Genomic DNA, 21,955 nt, shown 5'->3' with positions numbered 1-21,955 from the left:
TTCGGCACTGCATCCTCAATGCAGAACAAGTGCTGCAGTGATCGGGGTGCTCATACTTACCTCCATCATGCAGCACCTCGCTTTCCGGCGGCCGGGTCACTGTCAGGCAGCGTCTAGTTCACTCATGTGCTGGAGGTGGGCGGGCCTGAACTAGCTCCGGCTGTCACATGACCAGAGCTCGTGCAGGCCCCGCCCACCTCTTCCTTCCTGTACCTGGCTGGATCCACCGCGCTGCTGTACACTGGATGGAGAAGTGACTCGGGTCTCTATCAAGGCAGGTAAGTATATGGGACCCTGCGGAGAAATCCGCAACAATAATTGACATGCTGCAGATTTTTCCGCACGAAAATCCGCACGATTTCCTCTGCGGAAAAATCCGCAGCGTGGGCACAGCATTTCCCAAATGTCATAGAAATGGCTGGGGAGTAGCTGTGCTGCAGATTTCCGGAAAATCTGCGGATTTTCCGCGAAAAATCTGCGGCAAAATCTGCGCATTTTCCGCAGCGTGGGCACATAGCCTTAGATAGCCAAATCTAAAAAAAAACACTCCAACTTGCAAAAATATTAAGCTTTGATATTTATGAGTCTTTTGGGTTGATTGAGAACATAGTTGTTTGTTCAATAATAAAAAAATCCTCTAAAATACAACTTGCCTAATAATTCTGCACACAGTGTATAATATAACAAATTGATCAGCACTTGTTTACGTACAATGTCTGGTGTCACCTAGTTTAAAAGGTTCCTGTGTGAAAGTAACATCTTGAACAGCTTTATAGGCATTGTCCACAATTTGTATATAAATGACCTATGCATAGAATAAATCACCAATATCTGATCAGTAAAGGGCTGGCGCTCATAGTCCTTCAGCGGCCAGATGTGCACAGTGTACGGAGCAGAACACCACATCTATTCTCTCTCAATACTGTCCATCTCAGTAAGTACAGTGGTGATCCAAGCTAAAAAACAATTCCAAAACAATTCCATCCAAAGCCTTTAGCTTATTACAGGCTTGGCCGTATCTTTCTCAGGTCTAGAAGCCTGTAGTGGGGACAGGAGGAGTAATGGTGGGAGCACACTATTCACAGAGCTTTCTGCCGCCTTAGCAGGAAACTAGATGAATGATGTGAACAGTCTGATCGCTCACAGCCCAGCTGCAAGTCTGCTATTACATCCTGCAGTAGAAAACGCCCCGGGCGTAAAAATGGATGGAGTTTGGGTTCTGCAATTGAAAGAATAAAGATGTATAATATAAGCCAAAAGTCAGAGTTTGGACTTAGAGTACAGACTGCACTGCTGATTTGGACATTTAAAAAAAAAATCTACAAAGATCTGATCTCTTCCTTCATTCTCCGCCATCCTTCTCTTTAATGTTTGCAAGTTGCCATCATGTACATTAACGATTTTCCATGTATGTATTTTGATAAGATCATTAATAGAATAGGATATCTGTTAATGTCTTATTTAGCTAGCACTGAGAACACAGCTAAAAAAATGCACAAGGAACGGTTAATAGTCGAGTCATTATAATATCTTTGAGTCATTAGTATGTGTCAGAGAATTCTCAGCTTTGCGATAGAATTGGTATTTCAATGTAAAAGAGTCCGATTGTGAAATCATTCTAAAATGTTAGGTCACATTTACACTAGGAAAATACTCTGCACTGAGCACTAACGTGATCTGCATGTTCATCAATTAGGTAACAGACCTGCTGTTAATAATAAACTCAGAACCATGTCACCAACAGAGGGAGGTACTCCTAATAATACGCTACATGAAAAGATCCATTGGTGAAATTATTAAGGACAACTACCATGTTTCCCCGAAAATAAGATCTAGATTTAGATGTTTAGATTTTGGGAATATGCATTTGTTGGCTCCAAAAGATGTGCCAGGGCTTGTTCCCAGGGTATGTTTTATATTTTGTATTGGTGTCACTAATTGGGTCACTTGTTATTGAAAAATGAATATATGCACCCTTTCCCCACCCACCCATGTGCGTGCTCAGTGATTCACTCAGACTGTAATATTACTGCCCAAGGATTGAAGCAGGATGCTCGCAATGGCTAGCGTGTCTTCTGACCCGATCGTGTCAGCGTGTATTTCTATGCAGCTGTCACAATCAGGTAAGGAGAGCCGACAGGCAGTGTAAGCATTGCACTGCAATCCTCTGGCAGTAATATGACAGTCTGATTGTATCACTGACACCCCGCATAGAGGGGTGGGCGAGGAAGGGGGTGAATATTCCTTTTTTCATTAACACAAGTTCCAGTTACTGGTGGCGGCAGAGGAGTGGGTGGGGAAGGGGGTGAATATTGATTTTTTCATTAACACAAATTCCAATCACTGACAGCGGCAGAGGGGTGGGCGGGATTATGGGCAGGAAGAGGAGTGAATATTCATTCCATTAACTAGCTGACAAGTGACTATACTCTTCCTGGGCCTTTTTTCACAGCATAAGCTAAGTGTTTGCGATTATACAGATGCTGTTATACCCTGTTTAGCCTTTTGACAAATTTGCATACAGTGGATGTACTCATACCTTTTGAAATTAGATCTATTGATGTAAGATAAATATTAGATCTGGCATTAGGGTATTTATTTAGGATATTGATTTGAATTGAGATATACATTTATGATCCAAAGCTAGGATTTATTGAGGTATCCTACTCTGCATAAAAATATATGGTGTGACTATTTCACTGTGTTTATGTTATGTCCCAACACTTAGGATAGCAGCACGTATAAGGCTGTCACTGTAGGGATAGGAGGGTCAGTCTTCGGTGAGCGGGTGCGCCACTTCGTATTTCCTAGGGTACCAACCTCCGCAGCTAGGAAGGGAAACATTAGGGCTATAGCCCTACTCCCTTCCCCTTCCTTGTATTGAATAAGATTTTATCTGAAGATTTCTCTAGTATTTCACACGGGTATGTGGTGTTTCTAAACGATTTTAAGTGATATTAATAAAATCTAGTTTTAAAGGGTTTCTTTTGGTTTGGTTTACGTTGATAGACACCCTAGTTACATATTCAAATGGTTTACTTACAGCAACATACACCAATACTACTTCAGTAATACAGGTTACTATTAGTATGATGATCCGCAACTAGGGCTTATTTTTGGAGTAGGGCTTATAAGACAATATTTTATTTTCGGGGAAACACAGTATTACCACACAACTAAAATCTAATTTTGAAACACTGGTAAGAAGTTAAATGGGTGAGTTCATGAAAAAAAACTAATTTGGTGAGTGCCAGCAATATGTTGGCCAACTGGTCATTTATTCAGTGAAGATTCGACATAGAAGGTCTTTTATAGTGTTTCACTCTTTCTGAGTAATCAATCAGAACATTTGTATTAGTTAGTTTACAGATCTATTGGATTCTATTCAGTAGAACATTATAGTGTTCCATTGTTTCCTCTAGGACAGGGTACTACGCAAGACTGGCTAACAATGGTGGTTTATGTCCTGCTCACAGATCGCATGCCCTGAAGGCTGGATTTGGTCTTGTGTCTCCTGAATACTTAATATTGCCTACTTGTTTCTGGACAATCCTTCTAAAACTCCAGGAACAATCCTCCACATTGTTCTTTGGGTGTGTCCATGTCACCACATACACCACTCCTTTTCCAAAGCAGTTAATAATATCATGGATGTGTAGAAGTTTCAGATGGCAGCTGTCATAAAAGATGTTAATCTTTTCATATATTGGTGAACTTTACTATAGTTTTCCACATATTTGGCCAATTCTCCTTTTCCAAAAAAACATGCATTTGTTCCACCATTCCTGGAAGAGTTAAGCATTTTGTGTACACAGGTGATCCCCCATTGAGTTGGATTTGAGATGGTGGTACTTTTTAGAATTAAAAGGAAATACTTTGGAGTTATAATAATTGGTAGAGGTCCTCTATTAGTACAATTATCTGTCTATGTGTGTAAGTGGTGCAGAAGATAAAGCTATGCAGAGCCTCCATATCTAAGCTAATCAAACATACCTTACACTGTGTGCAGAATTATTAAGCAAATGAGTATTTTGATCATATAATAATTGTTATACATGTTGTCCTACTCCAAGCTGTATAGGCTTGAGAGCCAACTACCAATTACGTAAATCAGGTGATGTGCATCTTTGTAATGAGGAGGAGTGTGGTGTAATGACATCAACACCCTATATAAAGTGTGCTTAATTATTAGGCAAATTCCGTTCCTTTGGCAAAATGGGTCAGAAGAGAGATTTGACGGGCTCTGAAAAGTCGAAAATTGTGAGATGTCTTGCAGAGGGATGCAGCAGTCTTGAAATTGCCAAACATTTAAAGCATGATCACCAAACAATCAAACAATCATGGCAAATAGCCAACAGGGCCGCAAGAAGCATGTTGGGCAAAAAAGTCGCAAAATGAATGCCCATGAATTGAGGAAAATCAGGCGTGAAGCTGCCAAGCTGCCATTTCCCACCAGTTTGGCCATATTTCAGAGCTGCAACGTTACTGGAGTATCAAAAACCACAAGATGTGCCATACTCAGGGACATGGCCAAGGTAAGGAAGGCTGAAAAACGACCACCCTGGACTGATGAAATAAGATTGACTCTTCATGGGCCACATGGATGGGCCAGAGGCTGGATAAGTTAAGGGCAGGCTCCACTCCGACTCAGACGCCAGCAAGGTGGAGGTGGGGTACTGGTATGGGCTGGTATCAAAGATCAAAGATGAACTTGTGGGACCTTTTCGGGTTTAGGATGGAGTGAAGCTCAACTCCCAGACCTACTGCCAGTTTCTGGAAGACAATTTCTTCAAGCAGTGGTACAAGAAGAAGTCGGTATCGTTCAAGAAAAACATGATTTTCATACAGCACAATGCTCCATCACATGGATCCAACTACTCCACAGCGTGGCTGGCCAGTAAAGGTCTAAAAGATGAAAAAATAATGACATGGCCCCCTTGTTCACCTGATCTGAACCCTATAGAGAACCTGTGGTTCCTCATAAAATGTAAGATCTACAGGGAGGGAAAACAGTACACCTCTCTGAACAGTGGCTAAGGGGCTGTGGTGGCTGCTGCACGCAATGTTGATTGGAAACAGATCAAGCAACTGACAGAATCTATGGATGGTAGGCTGTTGACTGTCATCATAAAGAAAGGTGGCTATATTGGTCACTCATTTTTTTGGGGTTTTGTTTTTGTATGTCAGAAATGTTTATTTCTATTTCTAATTCTATTTCTAATTTTGTGCAGTTATATTGGCTTACCTGATGAAAATAAACAAGTGAGACTGGAATATATTTGGTTTTTATTAAGTTGCTTAAATAATTCTGCACAGTAATAGTTACCTGTAAAAACAGATATCCTCCTAAGATAGCCAAATCTAAAAAAACCCACTCCAACTTCCAAAAATATTAAGCTTTGATATTTGAGTCTTTTGGGTTGATTGAGAACATAGTTGTTGATCAATAATAAAAAAAAATCCTCTAAAATACAACTTGCCTAATAATTCTTCAGACAGTGTAGATTCAATACTATTGTCATCCAAGCAGTTCAGTATATCCATACCCTCAACTGACATATGAAAGCTAAATCATGACGATCCTACTTTTTGAAGCAATATCAGGTTGCAATTTAGGGGTTTTTATAACCTGACTGACCTATGATCATATGATCTAGGTTTAGGGGTGCTACATAACCTTTAGGCTATGTGCACACGTTTTTCGCGGCGTTTTTGCGCATTTTTCGGGTGCGTTTTTAGCCTCAAAACTGCATGACTTTGCTTCCCCAGCAAAGTCTATGAGTTTTCATTTTTGCTGTTTGCACACAACTTTTTTTTAAGGTGCTTTTTTGAGCTTAAAAAAAATGGACATGTCAATTCTTTCCTGCGTTTTTCTGCGTTTTCCCCTATGCAGTGCATTGAAAAAATGCAGCCAAAAACGCACCAAATCGCCGTAAAAACGCATGCATTTTTTGCCGCGTTTTTTTGCCGCGGGTGCGTTTTTGAGCGTTTTTAGCGGCCAAAAACGCAGCGTCAAAAAAACGCTGCGTGTGCACATAGCCTTACTGGTACAAGGTCCAAATTATCAGGCTTTTGTAAATAAACTAGCAAGATCAATACATTTCAGGTTGAGACACAGACAAAAAATTTTTATTTGCTTTGACAAGCCTCTTAAAGTTAAATATTGTCCTACTCAGCACCTCTGCTTTCTTAAGGAAGTAAGAAATATTCTGCTGCATGAATAGCAAGCAGCAAAGTGCTATAGTGGTCTCAAACCTGTGACTTTTGAGCTGTTGAGTAACTCCTACATAACTTTTAAATAGATGTCAATACTATAAATGAACTTTCTCACTCACAAGGTTGTTTCTCAAGAAAATACACTGGCAAGCAAAAGGGCAACAATGGTTTGAACTTTTGACTTTCAGGCTCCATATCTCACCATCCACTACAGCTTCAAACGGAGACTACCTTTTATAGACAATCATCTTGGCCATCTCATATATAAATTGGACTTGCAACTATTTAGCTCATGATTGTTATGCAGATTCTTGTCATGTCATTGTATTGTTACTGTTTTGCTCTTAAAAATCTAAATGTTAAATTTTATTATTTTGTTAGTATTTTACAAATCCACCTTTGGCTTTCAGCACTGACTGAATCCTTCTAGGCATGCTCTCTATCAGATTCAAGCATATCTTGCCTGAAATTTGATCACAGGTCTCTTCTACACATTCCCAATGTTGGTGCATAATGATCAACTCACTACATCTCTTCATTCAACTTTTCCTTCATCTCTTTCCACAATTATTCGATTGGGTTGAGGTCTAGGTACTTTGGGGGCCAATACAGCGCCTCTACTTCATTGTCATTGAACCATATCTGTGCCAATCTGGACATATGATTCGGTTCATTGTCCTGCTAGAATACTTTGTCATCCTTTTCATACCCGCCCGAGTGTATGAAGTATCTCGTCTTTTAGGATACTCACATATAGCTCAGCATTGAGACTACCATCGATCCTGGTCAAGTGTCCAGTGCCTTTTTCTGTGAAACAATCCCATATCATCATGCTTCCTCTACTGAACTTGACAGTGCCCTTAATTTCTCTGTTAGACTCTTTTTCCCTTGTTTCTTCCAGACTTATTTAATCCCATCAGAGCCTAGTCTATTGACTTTTGCCTCATTTCTCCAAATCACCTTTTTCCACTTTTTGTACTTTCTTGCAAACTCGAGCCAATGCTTCTTAGGCCCCTTTCACACGTCAGTGATTCTGGTACGTTTGTGCTTTTTTTTACACGTACCAGAATCACTGACATACGCAGACCCATTATAATGAATGGGTCTGCTCACACATCAGTGATTTTTCACTGCACGTGTCTCCGTGCGGCGTACCCGCGTGTGCGTGATTGCCGCACGGAGACATGTCCATTTTTTTCTGGCATCACTGATGTCCCACGGACCACGCAGTGGTGTGATCCGTGAGACACGTGCCAGAAAAAAAACGTGCTTTTAAAATAGAAATCATTTTTACTCACCCGGCTCCATCGACGCTCTCTGCAGCCCGTTCTGCCGGCTGCTTCTGAGCCGGCTCATTACTGTCGCGCATATTCATTATGCACGACACAGCCGACCCGGAAGCAGCTGCTGCGGGGGTCAGCGCCGGCCGGATGCTGCACCGCGGGAGCGATCAGCACCATGGAGAGCGGGAGCGCGCACAGGTGAGTTAATCTCTAAGTGCAATTACAGGCCACGGAGAACGGAGCCCGGATTGCACTTAGACAACCCATGTGTGCCGTGATTCACGGCACACGGAGGGACATGTGCGTGTTTTACACGCCAGTGAAAAACGTCAGTGTTTTTCACTGACGTGTGAAACGGGCCTTATGGTGATATTGAAGTTGAAGCTTTTTTCACCTTTTTTAGGCCACCATTCCAGGCTTGTGCTTGCATGGTTGTCTGTGATCTCCCTATTATGAAGCATAGGAGCCACCTTCACTGCCATGTTTGTCGCGCCAGAAATGATAGACCTTGTGATGAGCCAACTTGTTGACTCCCGATCTTTTGCCTGGGCGTCCACATTTTGGCTTTGGAATAGATGGACGGACTTAATTTTTTATACTCCCAACTGTCATGATACTCATATGATTCAGTTTGGCAATTTTTTGGCCGAGAGACTGCTCTCGATGAAATAGATAATGCTGATTCTCTTTTCTTGGGAAATCTATTCATGGCTGCTTCTAGATTCATCCTAGTGACCTTTTGCTTAGAAATCAACATAATAACACACTAAGTTATTAGGGAATGTGAGAAAAAGTTTTATTTTGTAGTGTACAGGATGAAAAAGATTTTTCCACCTCCAGGAGCAAAACAGTAACAATCTAGAGCTATGACAAGAATCCGCATAACTAATCATAAGCTAATTAGTTGCAAGTAAAATGTAGATATGAGATAGCCAAGATGATTGTCTGTAAAATGAAGATTCTTATTCACAAAGATGTAGTGGATGGTGAAATATGGAGCCTGAAATTAAAAAGTTTAAAACATTGTTACCCTTTTGCACGTCAGTGTATTGACTTTTTAAAAGGTCCGGCACTTCTCTTGCCCCATCTAATCAGCTGTTATCAGTCTGCCATACACCATGATGCATTGTGTGTTGCCCATTTTAATGAATAATAGGGATGATCGAATACCTCAAATATTCGGCTTCGCAAATATCTGACGAATATATCGTCGCTATGCAAATATTCAATGTGCAATGTAAGTCTATGGGAAGCCCGAATAGTTCCGAATAGTTGTTATTCGGATTTCCCATAGAGTTACATTGCGCATCGAATATTCTCGAATAGTCAAATAGCGGCGAGCTATTCGGCAAATATTTGCGAAGCCGAATATTTGAGGTATTCGATCATCCCTAATGAATAACCATTTCTGTAATTGGTTGGCCAGGTTGAGGTTGTCGCCTGTGCAGGAGACATTCCTGTATGGCTCTCTTTTCTGGCCCAAAGAATAAGACACATGAACAGGGGTTGTCTTACCGAGATGACCCATTTAAGGCATACTGTTGGCTGCTGGCAAGCCTTTTTTTTTACTAGTTCATATTGTAAGTAAAAAGTAGATACAATGGACAATAATTGTACCGGTTTATGAGTGAAAACATCTGTTTTGTCTAACCAAAATAGCAAACGTCTGTCGCAATAACCTTCCAATGTGTGTACTAACAGCCCTAAGGAGAATAAGCAGTCCTTACATGACAGAATGTGTTCTCACACACTGATATAGATAGCCCTTTTAGATGTGGATAAGCACATTTCAAAGGAAGCCTTTGTGGGTTTCATCCAGAATTAAGAGTGTTTTGTGATATTTATCTTTTTTCCTGTTTTCCTATATTTTTTTTTTTTAGGTTAATACAACTGAAGTTATTTTTGAAGTTGTAGATGACCAGCAGCTAAATTCCTGGACTTCAGAAATCAAAGAGTGCATGAACTGCGGGTAGGCCATCCACTTTGTTTTATGGTGGGAGATTTGTTGTTTTTTTTTGTTTTTTTTTCCAGTTTTAACTAAACAAAAAAAACTTTTCATTATTGCCAGACAAGTGGTGGCCAGACAATGGGACTTCAGTGATATTAATAGAATGATTAGGATTTTATGTAATTCCAAAGCTCCTAATACACATCTTATTTCAGAATGCAAAATCCTTCATTTATATCTAAATATGATGTTTCGTTCTTCTGCTGTACCTGTCTTTATATAATATATGTACATTTGAATAGTCTTTTCTCAACACTTACCTTATTCCTAGGCTGGTAGGTTAGACGATCATTGATAACAGTAAATACGTGGTTTGTTTTTTTCTATTTGCACAGTTTCATATTTTACATGACGTTTCACATCTGATTCAACACTAGAAACCTTGAATTATATTATAGTCGCACACAGATTTGTTGCAGAATTTTTTTCTAACCTTCCCATTCAACATGAAGTTTATGTGCTTAAAGGGTTACTCTCTAGAGATGAGGTTCGGTGTTTGTACCAAGCACAGACTTTACAAAAAAAATAGACTTCAGGGTCAGAGTTATGGTAGCTTTACGTATGCAAATTGCTTGTGTGAGCATCTCTGTGCTCAGATACGCACAGTGCTTGGTCCAGTGTGAGCCACTTAGAGTGTTTGAATGACTCGCCCTGGTGGTAATAACAGCGTGACCGGATGTAGTGTGCACCCAAAAAAATGGAAAAACTCTGCCCAACCTTCTGTGAAGTGTTCTGTTTATGGCTGGCTGCATATAGACGGAGACCCAAACTGCCTAATTAGTGACTTCCATTGGGGTTCAGGTCAAGTCCACTCCCCAAACCAAACTTTATCTAAAGTGCGACTGAACCCGCCGAACCAAACGTCCGTGGGTTTACTCATCTCTATTAAGCCTGCTTTACACGTTGCAATTTCGCATGCGATTTCGTATGCGATTTGCAATGCCCCATCCTATGTGTGGCACGTTCAATATGTTGAACGTGCTGCACATAGGAGTAACCCCCCGTCACACGTACTTACCCGTCCATACGACCTCGATGTGGGCGGCGAACGTCCACTTCCTGGAGTGGGAGGGACGTTCTGCGTCACATCGACATCACGCGGCAGCCGGCCAATAGAAGCGGAGGGGTGGACCTGAGCGGGACGTAAACATCCCGCCCACCTCCTTCCTTCCGCATTGTGGGCCGGGAGCCGCAGGACGTAGGTAAGATCTGTTCGTCGTTCCCGGGGTGTCACACACTGCAATGTGTGCTACCCCGGGTACGATGAACAATCTAACTCTAGAGACAGGTACGATGTGTATGCAATGAACGTTTTAACGTTCAATCGCACTTACCTGTCACACACTGCACTGTAACTTACAATGCCGGATGTGTGTCACTTACGACATGACCCCGCCGACACATTGTAAGATACATTGCAGCGTGTAAAGCGGGTTTTACTCTCGTCTCAGCCTTTCATGACTGGGTCGTATTAACTCTGTCCAGACCCTGATTGGTGGAGCTTTGGAAACTTGTGAGAACAGCTAAGTCATGGTTGAATGGGAGTCATGGAAGCTGGAAAGCACAGGGACCTATACTGTTTCCGTAACACAGGAGTACCAGAAACATCTTAGCTCTTTTTCCTTTGAGGTCTATATTCATCTTTATGTTCATCTTCATTTTGGAGTATATATACAGATAAAATTGCCAATAATTACTGCACCCACAATTAAACAATTTTCAGAACTGTAGTGTATGTGATAGAAGAGAGTCCCCTGCTCTATTAGCCAAAGCGAAGAGTGACTCTCCCCCATTAAAGACACAACCACTGCTTTCTTTACTTGGACATCCTGCTTATAAAGAAGGGGGCACCATTTTGACAAGTTCTTTAGTGCAGCCTAGTAACATGCAGGCATTTTGTTATTTCCTGTGTCGTTGGACTTACAATGGATAGAGATGAGCGGACCCATTGAAGTTTGGTGTGGCGGGTTCAGACGGACTTTAGATGTTTGAATCGGGACCCGAACGTGACCTGAACCCCATTGGAAGCCACTAATTGGACAGTTCGGGTCGCCCAAATACAGCCAGCCATAAACAGAGCCCTCCTGGGGGAGAGAGAAAGTGTTTTTTTTCTTTTTTTTTTGTGGACACTACATCCGACAACACTGATTTTACCTCGAGTGTGTGCCATTCAAACACTGCAAGCGTCTCATTCTGGGCTGAGCACCAAGTGTACCCGAACCCAGCGATGCTTGTTCAAGTAGTTTGCAGTTTGACATAAAGCACCCAAACTCGAACACTGATTTTTTTTGTAAAGGCTGTATTCAGTATGAACACCGAACTTTATTGTTCAGGTCCGATAATCTCTAACAATGGACTTTGGAAACTTGCTCTGAGTAAACAGTTACCGTAAAGGGGGCTTTACACGCTACGATATCATTGCCGATATCGCTAGCGTGCGTACCCGCCCCCATCGTTTGTGCGACACGGGCATATCGCTGCCCGTCACGCACAAAATCGCGCACCCCCGTCACACGGACTTACCTGCCCTGCGACGTGGATCTGGCCGGCGATCCGCCTCCTTTCTAAGGGGGTGGGTCGTGCGGCGTCACAGCGACGTCACACGGCAAGCGTCCAATAGAAGCGGAGGGGCGGAGATGAGCGGGACGTAACATCCCGCCCACCTCCTTCCTTCCGCATAGCCGGTGGAGACAGGTAAGGAGATGTTCCTCGCTCCTGCAGTGTCACACATAGCGATGTGTGCTGCCGCAGGAACGAGGAACAACATCGCTAATGAGCATTAAACGATTTTCGGTTTTAGGACGACCTCTCCGCGGCAAACGATATTGGCCACTTTTACGATCGTTTTAGGTCGCACAAAAGTGTCACACGCTGTGATATTGTTAATGACGCCGAATGTGCGTCACTAACGGCGTGACCCCGACGATAAAACATTAACGTAGCGTGTAAAGCCCCCTTTACAGTTAAAGAATGACCAGCCCTGGTATGACATGAATGGTATGATATGCGACTCTTGTAGGTCCAATTTACAAATTATGAAAATTTGCCCAAAGCTTCTTTTTTAAGAGTGTTGTGCAAAGTTCTGTTCTCAGATTGTGGATATTTCAGAAAATCTGTTGCAGAAATTGGAAAATGAACATAAGAATTTCTGCAACAGGTTAGCCGTTTTGTAATACACTAGAGCCAGAATCCGCTGCAATATTCCACGTTATGGATTTTAAGATCTGGAGCTTGTTCATTATTCCAAAGTGGATATTTTTGCCAGTGTACATGATTGGTTGGGGTTTAAAGTCCCTTACTTGCATTGCCGGCAGAATTCTGTAAAGATCTAGGTGTGGACGGATTCGATGCTTGAATGCGTGGACATAACATAATGGAAGCTTTTGTGTATTCCTAAGTCATTGCATAAACCATTAGTCTGGAGAGATTGTATATTTCTGTATTCCGTGTGCAGTCTGGTTATGAATTTCTGTACATTGGGTTCTTAGACTAAATAGGACATAGACTATAAGACAGAAGTTGAAGGTCAAAGTCCAGCTGTTTTCCTTGGCGTACTACTGTGGAGTAGGTCTGTGATAGTTCAGGTGGTTGTCATGCATGATTTGGAGAAGTCACCTGCTGCCGGGGATCACTGCATGTGTGATTTGCTGTGTAGGTGATAATTGCTGTTTCTAAAGCAGGAAGCAGAGGAAGTGCATGTTGACCTGTAGGGTTTGCATATGGTTCAGCCTCCAGCGCTATGCTGAAAGGCTTTTCCTGTTATTGAAATACCAAGAACTCTGTTAGCAATTAATCATTGTGAGATTTCCAGAGCTTGTCCTCCTCCAGCTCTGTTCTCCTTGCTTTGAATTTCCATGAATTACAAGTGTGTTTCCGCCGCTTTCAGAGCCTCGTATTCGTAGCTTGTCTGTTACAGGTGACATCTCATGTATTCAGCGACACAGGTTAAAAGGCAGAGCAATAGTTTTGCTACTCACGTTACTTAGCCTCTATCTTTAGAAAGTGACATATTCCATGTAATGTGGTTTCAAGTGTTTGTAAAGATCTAGACATTATAAGAGATCTAAAAAATCTCTTTAAACATCATATAGGTCACCAGCTCAGTCACCCAAAAAAGCTATTGCAACTAAAAATGAGTGAATCTGACCGGTAAAGTTGGGGGTTTGTACCGGACACCGGGTGTCCCAGGTTCGGACTTTAACACAGACTTTTAGAAAAGTCCGAGTTCGGTGTTTGTTTACTGTTCGTATGTAGAGATGAGCGAACCCTGAACGTTCAGTGTTCGTACAAAACACAGACTTTACAAAAAAAAATAAAAATCGGTGCATTGATGTGCTCAGGTACGCTCCATGCTTGGGTACGCTCAGTGCGAGCCGCTTGCAGTGTTTAGATGGCTCACACTGGGGGTAACAACAGCATTATCAGATGTAGTAGCTACGAAATAAAAACCCTCCCCTGGAAGTGTTCTGTTTATGGCTGGCTATATGTGGGAGGAGCGCTGAACTGCCAAATTAGTGAGTTGAAATAAGGTTCGTGTCAAGTTCAGGTCCAGAACAGAACTTTGTTTAAAATTCGCTGAACCTACAGAGCCCAAACTTCCACGGGTCCGCTCATCTCTAAATGCAAAACTTTCAGAATGATGGGGGATTTGCAGCCAGTACCTCTAACTGGTCGGCTGTCAGCAGCTCCAGCAGGGCCAGATGTAAACATTATATGCAGCGGAACAGCACAGGTTCGTCATGGTCCACTATTGGGTACTGTGGATCTGCGCCCATTAATTTGCATACCCAAGAATGGTAACTAACCATGGAGATAGACCTGTCATGTTCCGCTTCATATACTGTTTACATCTGGCGAATATTGGAGTTAACAGCTGAACAAATAGAAGTCCTGAATGTCAGTACATTACTGATCTATTATATATGACCAATCCTTAGGATAGGTCATCAACGTAAAAATTGTCGACAACTCACTTAACCTTTGTCAGGCTGCATAATTTTGCCAAAATTTCTCGACCCCTTATCTCGGAAGGGGGTGGAGATATTTTATGAAATTTGGCCAATATATTCTGGACCAAAACTGCTGAGATGTCACGAAATTTCAGCCCTCTATGGCTTTTCGAAAAAAAAAATTATTGCAATTTAAAAAGGGAATAGTTACAATTGTACCTATTCAGCCGGACGAAGGTTAAAGGGGATGTCCACTACTCTGACAACCCCTACTCATTTCCCTTGTTCGCCCCCGTAAAAGTAAGTAATACCAGGAAGTTTAAAAAAGCAGGTATATTTAATGGATGACACACCAAACAGAGACAAAAAAGGCAGCATCAAAACTCGATAAAAAAAACTGCAGATTGAATGTTTGGATACTGTAAAGTCCACCACTTCTTCATCCCTGAAACTGCTTTCCTAATGAGGGCACCATACAGAAATAGCAATTGGTAGTGTGATCGGTTGGCTCTCTTCAGATCATTGGGTCTGCAGAAGGCATAGATTGCCTCTTCCCATGCAACCACTGGGTAAGATGTGATACACATCTATTGAAGCATATGTGTGGAGCTCACCTTTTATCCTGATATTCAATACTGCAGTCAAAATACATGTTGTAAGCTTTACTTATCTTAGTAGTTTTACTTTTGTGCCGCAAAAGTAATTTCTCTGCATATGCAGCAAAAACTATCCAGGCATAGGCATATCTAAAAAAAAACATATAGAAACATGTAAATATGTTATGAAACTAAGCTAAGAATCATAAAAAGAAATTACACAGACGGCATTTATAAAAGGAGGTGAAGCAACTTTAATTAGGGTTACATCAATGGAGCTGAGTTGGTGGTTGTTAATTGGCCACCGAAGATGGTAGAATACTGAAGGCTCAATAGACTAAATAGATGATGTAATAGACTAGCTACTAAGAATCCAATAATTATGATGAAATATTAAAGTCACAATTTATCTTTAGGCCTGCAAGAAAGGTGTCATAAGTGATTACAACCTCTGCTTGAAAATTAGAGCCTGTCAGCAAAGTTAAGCATTACATTCGTTTTCAGCACCATATAGTAAAGGACACTTTACACGCTGTGATCTCGCTAGCTCGGTTGTGCGCCCCGGCAAATCGCTGTCCGTGGCGCACAACATCGCTTACAACCGTCACAAGGACTTACCTTCCCTGCGACGTCGCTATGGCCGGCGAACCGCATCCTTTCTAAGGGGGCGGTTCGTGCGGCGTCATAGCGACGTCACACGGCAGCTGTCCAATAGAAGCGGAGGGGCGGAGATGAGTGGGCGGAAGATCCCGCCCACCTCCTTCCTTCCTCATTGCCGGTAGACGCAGGTAAGGAGATGTTCGTCGTTCCTGCGGTGTCACACATAGCGATGTGTGGTGCCGCTGGAACGCCGAACAACATCGTACCTGCAGCAGCAACGATATTATGAAAAGGAGCGACGTGTCAACAATCAACGATTTTTGACATTTTTACGATCGTTGATCGGCGCTCCTAGCTGTCACACGCTGCGATGTCGCTAACGGCGCCGGATGTGCGTCACAATCACCGTGACCCCGACGATATATCGTTAGCGATGTCGCAGCGTGTAAAGCACCCTTTAGTTGAGTTTAACTGTTATTGTCTCTGAGCTAATTTGGCTGTAAAACAGTGTATTTAGCACCTATCTTAAAGGGGTTGTTCAGTCTCAGAAGAAAAATCTGTAATCACTTCATATCACCAAATCGGGACAAGGTGTGATGCTCACACCGCCATTATTACCCATGGTAGTGGGCGGTCACATAACCGCATGTATGGGATTGGCATACCTGCAGTCACAGTCACCATTGGCTACTTTCTTAGGTCAGGAGTGTGTGCTTGTAAGCTGTTTGGTATATGGCCTGCAAACACTGCTCTGAGGCCTGCTGGATTGCTGGATCCAGCCATCTCTGTAGCATCAGAGAGCACTTGGTTTATGCCAGTAGCGTGAGCATGCCATTGGTCTGAACTGACAGTCTTCAGGAGCGCACTGACCCCTGGCAAACAGGAAGCCAGAAGGCAAAGGAGAGGTGCGCTACTGAAGAAAGAAGATTAGAACAACCCATTCAAAATTGGTCATCAAATCATAGTAGTGGAAAGCCCCTGTAACTAAAACAAACTACTAAAAAGCAGGCAAACTGCTGAATAGGTAGAAAGAAAAGATATAGCCAGCTCACCTGTGCGATGTGGAGATGGAGCAAGGAAGCAACGCCCTGACCAGCATGAAGAGTCCACATTTCAAACAAAAAAAATCCAGCTCCAAGGTGAAGATAATATTAATCCATCTTATTTAGAACTGTTTACAATCCAAGTTCAGAATCCATGATTAAAAAATTATTTGTTTCCTACCCAGCTTGGCAAAAGGACACAGGATAGCATCTGAAACGCGTGGGCTTTCCCTGTGATCTGCCTCCATGTGCCTTTAGTGGTTTATCCTCTGTGCTTCAGGAAATAAAGAATTTTTTACTCACGGATTCTGAGCTTGGATTTTAAACAATTCTAATAATGATAGATTAATTTTACCTTCACCTTGGCGCTGGATTTTTTTTGTCTGGATTGTAAACTGCTGAATTGAACTGTGCATTTCTGAGCAAAGAAAGGGGTTGTCTGAGAGCTTCAAACATTCAACTCTCTGGGAAATGTAATAAATAAAAACAAACTTTATTCTTTTTATAAATCGCTTCAGTGCAGATACTCTGATGTTCCCCTCTGGTCTTTATTTTCCTGAAATAATGACATGTTCTATCACATGCGCCTGCTACAGCCAGTCACGGGATGACGTTGGTGCCATTCCTTTTTCTTTCTGCAGTGACTACGTATGCAGATGTATGTGATGTTTTTATAGGTGGTGCACATGTGGTACCTATAGTTATGAAAGAACTATTCCAAAAACAGATTCTTCTTCCCCCCAAAAATTGCTCAAAGTCACAGCAAAAAAACAGATGTCAAACATGGGTTATAGATAAGAGCACCTGTAAATGTAAAAACCTGCAAAGTGTGAGCTGGAAGGTCCAACAAATTAGTGTGGATTCTAAGTACATATTCCCCTTAATCTGTTCACAGTGCTACACTAATGCTGCAATCTGTGGATTATGAATTAAGTCATATACAACATCTACTTTGCCCACAAATATTTACTGTATAAGGCCATGTTGCACTGTACAACTTTAAAGAGAACCTGTCAAGTCCCTTATGCCCTCCAACCCAGCAGCATTCACATCTGTATAACCAAATTCCCTGCCTAACCAGCCAAGTAAAATGCTATTTACTAAAATCAATGTTTATAAAAAGCATGTATAAACTCGGCAAAGGGGCGTTGTTTCCCCAGACTAGTCAATCCTATTTCCATGTTGTCACGTCCTTGTGTGTGTGCATGATAACATGATTTCCAAGCCCCGGTGTTATCACACCTCCTGGAAATCTTGCGCATGCGCACAGTTCATTTTGACAGTGTTACTGCTCCTTTGAAGCCAGGTGTACGCTTCCCGGCTTCAGAGTGGCGCACTGTGCATGATCGGAAGGGCAGAAGCTGTTTTTCTGATCATGCAGACTGTGCCTCTATGAAGCCAGGATGCCTACACCCCGCCTCAGAGGCGCACTGCGCAAGATCAGATTTACACAAATCCAAAACTATACACATTTCTACCATGGATTGGTGAATGGATCCTCAAATGGATTAGTCCCATTTTAGTTTAACCAGAATAATCCACCTTTTCCATGTAGAATCCACAGCAAATTTTGAGTATGTTGCCAATATTAAAATCTACAGCATGGTAATTATTTTTATTGTTTTTATTTTTTTTACAGCATGTGAATGTAAATAAAATACTTCATTCCACTGTATTTCTGGCAGGTTGTCTGTGGATATTATTAATTTGGTCTTAATATACAGTCATATGAAAACGTTTGGGCTCCCCAATTAATGTTAACCTTTTTTCTTTATAACAATTTGGGTTTTTGCAACAGCTATTTCAGTTTCATATATCTAATAACTGATGGACTAATATTTCTGGATTGAAATGAGGTTTATTGTACTAACAGAAAATGTTCAATTCGCATTTAAACAAAATTTGACCGGTGCAAAAATATGGGCACCTCAACATAAAAGTGACATTAATATTTTATAGATCCTCCTTTTGCAAATATAATAGCCTCTAGTCGCTTCCTGTAGCTTTTAATGAGTTCCTGGATCCTGGATGAAGGTATATTTGACCATTCCTGTTTACAAAACAATTCCAGTTCAGTTAAGTTTGATGGTCGCCGAGCATGGACAGCACGCTTAAAATCATCCCACAGATTTTCAATGATATTCAGGTCTGGGGACTGGGATGTGTTACGAGGGGGACCCGGGGAAGCGTGCCAAGATGGTATATGGACAGCTTCCGCCGGTCAAGGTCCACTGTGCGGTGTAAGGGACCGCTGCTATGGTGGGAGAAGAGTGAGCGGGTTGCTGCTAGCGATCGTCTGGAATGTCACAGACGATCTGCGTACACCTGTCCGCCCTAACCCGTGAGGGTTGTATGGCACGGGGCTCACAACTCGGTGTACCTGTTGCACGGGGACGCACAGAGGTGCCTACGCACGTGTGCCAGCGGGAGTCACAGGAATATGGCACGAGGGTAGCACAGAGGTGCCCACGCACGTGTGCTTCAGAAACCAGGTGAGTCCGACAGAGATTCAAGGAGCTCACCTGGGACAGGAACACAGCCTGTTAAACGGAATACTGCCGGAGCAGCAAGGCAGGGGCGAGACCTGCAAAATACAATGTCTGTACAGTGGCGTGGCAGCACGCTGCCAGACATCCAAACATAGAAGGACGGTTGCGCGCCGCCATGATGGCAGGAGGGGTTTTTATGGAGATGTAGCTCCAGCCAAGGGCGGGCGCGAGACGGATGTGACCCAATCATGATCTGTGACGTCCTGGCCCGGCCAGTCAGGATTCAGCACATCACCAGCCTCGTTATCTGGCCGTGTGATACCAGTGAGCGAATCAGAAGACGTCACGTGGGGCACATGCTCAACCTCCTGCCTCTGGGTCATAAAGGCGGGATCTTCAGTTTCACAATGTGCAGAGCTAAGGGAAGTCTTGCTGCTTCCCTGAGCATCTATCCTTTGCACACTGTGCAACCACTCCGACCCTCTGCGATGCTGAGCAGGACGACACGTGGCAGGCAAGGGATGGGAGACCACTCCATTCCTTACAAGGAGTAAACCACTAGGTGTCACCCTTCTGCTGCATCTAGGAGGAGGAAACTCCTGCAGTCTCCCAGGCCTTTGGCGCTGCTGAGCAAGAGGGCTCGCGGCAGACAAGGAATGGGGGACCACCTCATTCCTTGCAAGAGGAGAGCCACGAGATGTAACATTACCCCCCCGTCTAGGGCCCCCCCGCCGCCTGTGCTCAAAGGCTGCTACCAAACCCGGAGCGTGGACATGATCCCCCAATTCCCAGGTCCTATGCTTCGGTCCACGACCGACCCACTCCACGAGGAAGTACCTCTTGCCCTGAACGATTTTTGTTTTAACCAACCTCGCTACTGCAGGGTTGTCGGACGAGGAGTCGGCCGTCGGCCACCAATCATGCCTGGCCTCTAGAACTCTGGTCCTTTTGGACCTGAAGAGGCCCACGACCTTGGAGGTATGGTCCCAGGAAAGTACATCATTCCGTTACCTAGGGGGAACGAGGGTCTGGCCAGGTGGCACCAGGTCTAGGGGAGTGGGTGACCCGGTGGTCCCGAGGTGTTCTTTACATGACCCTGCCCAGGACGAGATCTCCCCTGTTGTCCAGTTGAGTATCGGAGCATGCCGTTTCAACCAGGGGAGTCCTAGTAGGATCTCATCCGTCCCTTCTGGAAGCACCAGAAAGGACACCTGCTCATTGTGGCCTGGTGGTACATCCATCCTGAGAGGGACGGTGATCTGGGTAATGGGTTTGGCAAGTAGGGACCCGTTGACTACCTGGACACTGATTGGTTTAGGCAACAGGACCAGGGGAACAGAGTACCTAGTTGCCAGGGAGGCTGAAATGAAATTGCCGTCAGCGCCAGTGTCTAAGCAAGCCAGGGCAGGGAAGACAGTGGTGCCGAACTGCAACTGGGCGCTGAGGGTTAATTTAGAAGGAGAGGCAGCGTCTAGGGTTTCTCCTCTGATGGAAACCAGACTTTGTCTCTTTTCCGATGGTTTTGAACATCGGGTAGCTACATGTCCCCTCTGCCCACAGGCAAAGCAAACGACCGGCGGCCGAGAGCCTGTGGTAGAGGAGACCACTTTGGAGACTTCCATGGGCTCCACAGAGTCATCAACAGAACTGGCTGGGAGACTGGTCTGGTGGGGAAGGAGAGTCAGAGGCTCTGTAGGCCAGGTAGACGTGGGTGCTGAAGAGTCCTCGAGCCTCCGCTCCGCGTGGCGGATGGCTATGCGAGAAGCAAGCCGTATCAAGGCCTCTAAGGTGGTCGGCACATCACGCGTGGCCAGTGCGTCTTTGACGAACCCTGCCAGACCCTCCCAGAACACAGGGACAAGGACTTTATCTGGCCAGTCCAGCTCTGCGGCGAGTGTCCTGAACTGCACCGCAAAGTCCCCGACTGAAGTGGACTTTTGCCGAAGGCGTAGGAGTCGCAGCGCGGAGTCGTGGGTGACTTGAGGCCCGAGGAACACCTTTCTCATGGCCTCAAGATAAACTGGAAGGTGATTCACCACCCGATCTCCGCGCTCCCACAACGGCGTGGACCATTTTAGCGCTCTCCCTGTGAGCAGGGACTGGACGAATGCTACTTTCGCCTTCTCAGTAGCATAAAGAGTGGCGGACATCTCCAAGTAGGTGGTAACCTGGTTTATGAAACCACGGCACTCGGAGCTGTCCCCGTTGAAGCGCTCTGGGAGCGCAAGGCGAGGCGACTTTCCGCTCAATTCCACAGCCTGAGTAGCCGCTTGGGTGGCAATTGTCGCTAGAGCAGCCTTATCGGGGGAAGACCGCTCCACAGCTGCCAATCGTGACTCCAACTGCTGCACATAACGCAGCAACTGCTGCTGCTCTTCTGCCATAGCCAGACCTTTGGCGCGACCGTAATGTTACGAGGGGGACCCGGGGAAGCGTGCCAAGATGGTATATGGACAGCTTCCGCCGGTCAAGGTCCACTGTGCGGTGTAAGGGACCGCTGCTATGGTGGGAGAAGAGTGAGCGGGTTGCTGCTAGCGATCGTCTGGAATGTCACAGACAATCTGCGTACACCTGTCCGCCCTAACCCGTGAGGGTTGTATGGCACGGGGCTCACAACTCGGTGTACCTGTTGCACGGGGACGCACAGAGGTGCCTACGCACGTGTGCCAGCGGGAGTCACAGGAATATGGCACGAGGGTAGCACAGAGGTGCCCACGCACGTGTGCTTCAGAAACCAGGTGAGTCCGACAGAAATTCAAGGAGCTCACCTG

At 44.0% G+C, this 21,955-nt stretch overlaps 1 protein-coding gene across 2 annotated transcripts in view; it reads left to right on the top strand.

The window, feature by feature from the left end:
- Positions 1-21,955, top strand: part of SH2B3 (SH2B adaptor protein 3) — a 229,453-nt gene that overhangs the window by 184,632 nt on the left and 22,866 nt on the right. For both annotated transcript variants that reach the window (XM_075323834.1, XM_075323823.1), the window contains exon 5: positions 9,380-9,468. In XM_075323834.1, the coding sequence (XP_075179949.1) occupies positions 9,380-9,468 (89 nt within the window). The remainder of the gene's footprint in view (positions 1-9,379; positions 9,469-21,955) is intronic.

The sequence above is a fragment of the Anomaloglossus baeobatrachus genome, chromosome 1 (genome assembly GCF_048569485.1).
Source record: "Anomaloglossus baeobatrachus isolate aAnoBae1 chromosome 1, aAnoBae1.hap1, whole genome shotgun sequence".
Lineage (NCBI taxonomy): Eukaryota > Metazoa > Chordata > Amphibia > Anura > Aromobatidae > Anomaloglossus > Anomaloglossus baeobatrachus.
The sequence above is the reverse complement of the archived record's forward strand: the minus strand, read 5'-3'. Positions and strand labels throughout refer to the sequence as shown.